Source organism: Elephantulus edwardii, unplaced genomic scaffold (assembly GCF_000299155.1).
Source record: "Elephantulus edwardii isolate Elephantulus edwardi_28Jun2011 unplaced genomic scaffold, EleEdw1.0 scaffold00220, whole genome shotgun sequence".
NCBI lineage: Eukaryota > Metazoa > Chordata > Mammalia > Macroscelidea > Macroscelididae > Elephantulus > Elephantulus edwardii.
Genome location: NW_006399970.1, coordinates 4,849,902 through 4,856,458, shown reverse-complemented (window position 1 = coordinate 4,856,458; position 6,557 = coordinate 4,849,902). Strand labels below are relative to the sequence as shown.

The following is a 6,557-nucleotide window of genomic DNA, read 5'->3' as shown; positions in this document are numbered from 1 at the left end:
AGCGACCCTATGTACAACAGCCCTAAACCCTGCTCTATCCTGTGCCAATCTCATTGCCTCTGACACACCCATCCTGATTACCGCAGTCACAGTCACTGAATCCACCTCATAGAGGGTCTTCCCCTCCTGCGCTGTCCCTCCACTCTACCCAGCATGATGTCCCTCTCTAAAGGCCTGTCTCTCCTTACAACATGTCCAGAGTATGTCAGGCGAAGCCCCAGAATCCTTACCTCCAAGGAGTAGCCTGGTTTAACCCTCTCAAGGATGAATTGGCAGTCCATGGGGGTTGATTACTTCCCTCATATCTAAAGGCTGCATACAGGAGAATGATCATTTCTTCTTTCTCTAAATATCAAGCCACGGTGACCCCTGACCACACTGGGTAGTCCATAAGAGTCTTAAACATTAATTTGGCCGCTGGGGAGGCAAGCATCTGCAGTGATGACAGAAGCTTTTCTGATCTTGATGGCCTTCTTTCCTTGGGCTTTTGTACTCAGATATTTAGTGTTCTGCTTTTCAGTTTGGTTTGTTTCTTACAGAGTTTCTGAAAACAAAATTCTTTAGGATTCATAGTGAAAAGAGTCTAAAAATCTTTCACCTTAACATATAAATTAGATTATACTTAGATTTATTTTTTTCTGTTTTAATAGTTTATGAGAATTTACAATCCAAAATTAAATCCAGTAAGTTTGTAAGAATTTTTCCTTGATTAGAAGAGAATAAATTTTCTAAAAAGAAGTAGGGTAGAATTCAGAGATTTTAAATAAAAGAATGGGAAAGAGAATAATCAAGAAGTAAAAAAAAAAAAATTACATTAAATAGTGTGGGGAATCCTAACCTTAGTATACCCTCGTTGGTATTCTGAGATGTATCAAACATATAGCCTTGTTTTCTAAATTTTAAGAAAGAAATGATAACTCTGCATTTTAAATGATAATTATTTGGATTTTTCTTGTGTGAATATTTAGAAATACTAGAATATAATTATTATTAGCAGTGATACAGAAATATTAGAATACAATTAATATTTGGAAATATTAGAATTTTTTTTTTTTTCAGTTAGATGGTATAAGGTAACTACTTCTTTACTTGTAAGATCATGAGGATACCTGGAAAGTTCAGACATGTTGTTGTTGTTATGTGCCGTCGAGTCACTTGCGACTCATAGCGACCGTATGTACAACAGCCCTAAACTCTGCTCTGTCCTGTGCCAGTCGCACTGTCTCCTATACACCCATCCCGATTATCCCAGTCACTGAATCAATCCACCTCATAGAGGGCCTTCCTCTCCTGCGCTGTCCCTCCACCCTCCCAAGCAGGATATCCCTCTCCAGGGACCGGTCCCTCCTCACAACATGTCCAAAGTATGTTAGACGGAGCCTCAGAATCTTTGCCTCCAAGGAGCCACCCAGTTTGAAATTTTTTGAATCCAACCTTTTTAAAAATCACATTAATAGAAAATAGGCAGTCTTAAATGGGGATTGACCATGTACATTTGCAATTGCAGTTTGCGTATATATGGTTTCTTGTTTTGTGCCATTGAGGCACCTATGACTCATGGTGACAGCTCTGAATCCTCTGTCGTGAGCCAGTCTCACTGTCTCTGACATATTTACCTTCGTTAGTCCAGTCACTATCAGTTTACTCCTATCAGGGGTCTTCCTCTCCTGATAAGTGATGTTTTTTTATATATATATATATATATGGCTGTATTATTTTTGTGAACATCAATTTTTTGTGAGACTATGCCCATTTTGTTTGTGGTGGAAGGTTTTCAATTTGTCAAAGGTGAATTCTCTGTTCACATAGAACAGAGCTCATGGGAAGGGATATGTAGACTTTGGAGTCAAAAAGACTCACATTTAAATCTTAGTTTTGCACTTTTATGCACGTAAAATGAGTTTGCTTAGAGCCCTAGTTGTATCATCTCCAAAATGTATACAGTAATTTTTAAGTCTAGGATGATTTCAGCTTTCCATAGAATACAGAACGAGGGTTGCAGAGTGGATTATATTTGGGTGTGGGGATGGGGGGAATTGTGTACCAATGAAGGAGTTTTTCTTTTGCTTTTCAAGGAGAAGAGTGAACAAGGGGGTGGGGCTGTGGTGGGCGGGGAGAAAAGTGCAACAATGAATGAATGGAAGTCTAAAATCTCTGTAGATGGTCATTGAAACTAAAAATAAATTTAAAAAAAATGTTGAGGGTAACCACTATTACCATTCTTCATTTAGGAACTTGACTATAGTAGTTGTTGACGGATTTTTGGTATTTTGCTTCTTTTATAAAATTTTAAGGGCAGAATTGTCCTTAAATGAAATTTAGAGGAGGAGAAATCAATCTGATTTGCATCCACTTTTTCAATGCCTGATCTTAAAAGTGATTTGTGTATCTCACTAAGCCTGTATATAATGGACTTGATAATGGACCCTAGCATATGTCCATAATCAAGTGGCTTTTAACAACCCAATTTAAGAAATTTTAAGTTAGGATTAATATTGTAGCATTGTTTTGTTGTATCCTGTTTTTCCATAAAGAGAGAAGTTACCACGACTAGAAACTCCTTCCTTCTTTATGTTTTCTGATACTTAGAATATGTCAGGGAGGAAAATAATCTTGTTTTAAATGGATATTCTTGTCAAACTTTTTGAGGAATAATTGTTTTAAAGTTTGAATAGTAGAATTGTGATATATATTGAAATTATGGTGGTTAACACATTTCCATTTGTGAAGCATTTCCTACTTGATTCAATTCCACAAAGATAAATACAGTAGGAGATTTTAACAGCTTAATTTACTAGTAAAGCTACGTAAATATTTGTAATTTGCTATTACGGTTATTGTTGGGTGATTTATTTCTGGCTTATTTCAGAAACTTGAGTTTTAACGCTAGTACAAAGAAGTGAAATTTAACTAAATGAGTAAAATTTTCTCAGTGTTTCTTTTGATCTGATTTTATTTTATATTGTTAGAATAGTTTTTTTTTATTTTTCATGAATATTTTTACTCATTTTCAGACAGTGAAAATGAATTGATTGTGGTTTTGTATTACAGGAGATTACCTGGGGCAATTGATGTTATTGGTCAGACTATAACTATCAGCAGAGTAGAAGGAAGAAGACGAGCAAATGAAAACAGCAACATACAGGTTGGTATTTAAAAACAGATTGTCATTCAAATTGAAAGATAGTTATCTATGTTCTATTTGTTATGTGCATAGTAAATATTTTTAGGTGTTACGAAAGTATTAAAATGGGGAGCCAGTCACTCCTATATTTATTACAAAAGGTATTCCCTTTTTAAATTATTACCTTTAGTTGTTTTTTTTTTTTGGTAAAAGTTCTTATTTTCCCTAAGTTCTTATTTTCATTATAAATGTTTTATATGTTTAAGAAATAAAATGTAAAAAAAATATTATTACAAAACCTTTAAAATCATTTCATGATAACGTCATTGTTTGCATTTATCATAATGTACCATTTCTGAGAGAAATATATTTTTTGTTTCAAGTGAAAAAAATTTAATGATACTGAGTTATGAAACATTTAGAAAATTCATTGACATTGAAATATGAGTTACTGTCTATGTTTGAATTGTACAGCTTAATGCATTGTCATCATTTATTACTTTAAAAAAAGCCCAAAATGTTTGAATTCTTACTACCTTTTGTAATTTAATCATGCTAAGAATTGAATCAATTTAAAGTCTTCTTAGCATCTAAAAATGTAAATTATTTTTCAGTGATGTAATCTTTTTTGTCCCTTCACTTTTACATTGCCATAATTTCCTAAATTAAATTTGTTACTTACTTAAAGAAATGCTTATGATCTGAAACATTTCAGAAGCTCCTATACTTAAATATTGGAAAAGCTAATTAAAAGCAGAATTATATATTTAAATTATATGTTTTCTTCAGGAAGAATTTGGGAGGTTTAAACAAAATATAAAATATGACCGTTTCTTATTTTTCTCAAACTTGTTTGCACATTGGGAGGAGCTTCTGCTCGTTTTTAGATGTTGGGTTCCTTGATATTGGAGGTCTTGTTAAGCTGCCTGTCTCTTATCTGTTTGTACAGATAAACATTTTCCAAACATGACAGTATTTATATTTGACTCTCCTGGCTGCTGTAATCTCTTAATGTGGTATCTTCAATTAGTTAGATAAAATTGACATTATCCTTCATATTTCTAAAAATGTTTGTTTAGAATTTTTTTTATTCATTTCTTTCTAGGCTTGGATATATACACTTTAAAAAGTATGTTTATACATAACACAAAGAACTATTGTCCCATTTAATAAATACATGTGAACAAAATTACTTTGTACATGTGAATTATATGAAATTAATTTAGTAAGTGAGTCTTGGACAAGAACATTTTCTCAACTCTGTTGGTTTACTGTGCTCTAATTTTAGGTTCTTTCTGAAAGATCTGCTACTGAAGTAGACAACAACTTTAGCAAACCACCTCCGTTTTTCCCACCAGGAGCGCCTCCCACCCACCTTCCACCTCCTCCATTTCTTCCTCCTCCTCCAACAGTCAGCACTGCTCCACCTCTGATTCCACCACCAGGTAAATAGTAAATGACATTTGATTTTTGAAAGGAAAAAAACCCCAGACTACCAAATTCATTTTAAGGATTTTTTTTTTTAATTTAGCAGTTCAAATACTTCAAAATAAGACCTTCTTTGACTATACTATATTTAAAGTCACAGATACGATGTATATGTTTACTCCACATTGGAACAAATGTAAAAACAAGAACATAAAAATAACCCAAGCTAAATTTGCTAATAAGATCTGTATGGATCCATGTTGAATAAATAAATATTTATTAATATCTTTAACAGTGTAAAAGTTAATTGTCAGAATTCAAGTACATTAAATATATGTGTGTGTATATACACGCATAAGCATAAATATTCTGTGAAAAGATTGAAATGAAAATATCAGCCTGGTGGTATTCATCCTTGTTTATATACTTGTCCCCTTTAGGAGACTATGAATGGGTGTCAAGAACTTGTTACTATCTTTTGAAAAAGAATACAGAAAATTTATGTACATTTTCACTACATTTTAAGCTACTTTTGATTATTTCAGTTTAAGTCATATTAGAGAACAAAACTAACAGAAAATACAAAAAAAATTTTCATTACATTTATACTTTCAACCTCTCATAAACTGACTTTTCTTTTTCTTGTATTCCCTTTAAATTTTCAGTATTTGTCCCTTAGCCAAAAGAGAAAAAAGTTTAAGGAACAGAATGAGAATAATTAAGATGAGAATTTTCTCTAAGGAAAAAAAAAATGCCAGTAATAAAGGATTATGTGTTACCATTAATATTAAAGAACAATTAGCTGTTATTTCTCATTAGAACCATACGTGCGGCATACTTTTATTAAGAAAATTTATAAGGAATAACTGTACACTCTCACTTTCGTCTGAATGAGAACTGTTTGCATTTAAAGTAGGAATTGGGAAAGAGGGCCTGATAAAGGCTCATTGTAGTCCTTCCCAATGGTATTCATCGATTACCCTAGAAGAGCAGTCCAGCCTCTGTCTCACATTCATGTTTCCTTTTAGTTACTCATTCCTTGCATAAAGATTTTTAAAAATTATTGTGGAAAATTTGGTGGGCTGTTTACAGAATCTTAGGTCTCAAAAATAGAGTAACAAATTAACTAGAAAACGTTTTAGTGGCTTTCTCCAGATAACATTATTTCTAAGATTCAGTTTCTTGTTTATAAGTTGGCATTGGGTCTGTGATTCTTGAGTCTTTAATATGCTGATAGTAAACCAAATGAAAGAGGAAAATAGAAAGGGCCAGAGTAATTAATGGGTTACTTATTCTCTGGAAAGGTGTTAAAATATAGACATTGTTAAATTTTTTCCCACACATTTGGCTAATGATATGAAAAGATGAATGGTTTATGTATTTTGTGCAAAAATGAAATAATCTTCAGATTGAAATGCTTTGTAATCTTAAACTTTACTGGGTATGTGATTTTAAAGAACTTGCTATTTGCTAGCTAATATATCTGCTAATGGCTAGCACTGACATATGTTTATATTAGATTGTTAATGAAGTAAATAGAAGAGAGCTGTTACTGAATTATTGGTGAAAAATTTTTTTCTTTTTCAGCATAGTAAAAGTATTTCTTTGCCGTGTAATCTCTATTTAAAAACATTTTTAAAAATCATCTTTAGATTACAAATGGCATTGCTCAGTATAATAACACTGATTGTGATAGAAACCTGTTTGTTGTTTTTATGTGCTGTCTAGTTGCCTGTGACTCATAGCGACCCTATTAGTACAACACCTCTGAATGAAGCCTGCCCTGTCCTGAGCCAGTGTCAGTGATTCCAATACACCAACTCCCATTGCTTCAGTTACTGTATCAATACATCTCATCAGGGGTTTTCTCTCCTGTGCTGTCCCTCCACTCTTCCAAGCATGATGTCCTTCTCCAAGGACCAGTCTCTCCTCGCCACATGCCCAAAGTATGTGAGATGGAGCTTCAAAATCCTAGCCTCCAAGGAGAAACTTGGTTTTACCCTCT

The 6,557-nt window shown here is 33.2% G+C and overlaps 1 protein-coding gene across 3 annotated transcripts in view; it reads left to right on the top strand.

The window, feature by feature from the left end:
- Nucleotides 1–6,557, top strand: part of FIP1L1 (factor interacting with PAPOLA and CPSF1) — a 102,041-nt gene that overhangs the window by 57,068 nt on the left and 38,416 nt on the right. For all 3 annotated transcript variants that reach the window (XM_006898093.1, XM_006898092.1, XM_006898094.1), the window contains 2 exons: nucleotides 3,052–3,145; nucleotides 4,413–4,569. In XM_006898093.1, coding sequence (XP_006898155.1) covers nucleotides 3,052–3,145; nucleotides 4,413–4,569 — 251 coding nt within the window. The remainder of the gene's footprint in view (nucleotides 1–3,051; nucleotides 3,146–4,412; nucleotides 4,570–6,557) is intronic.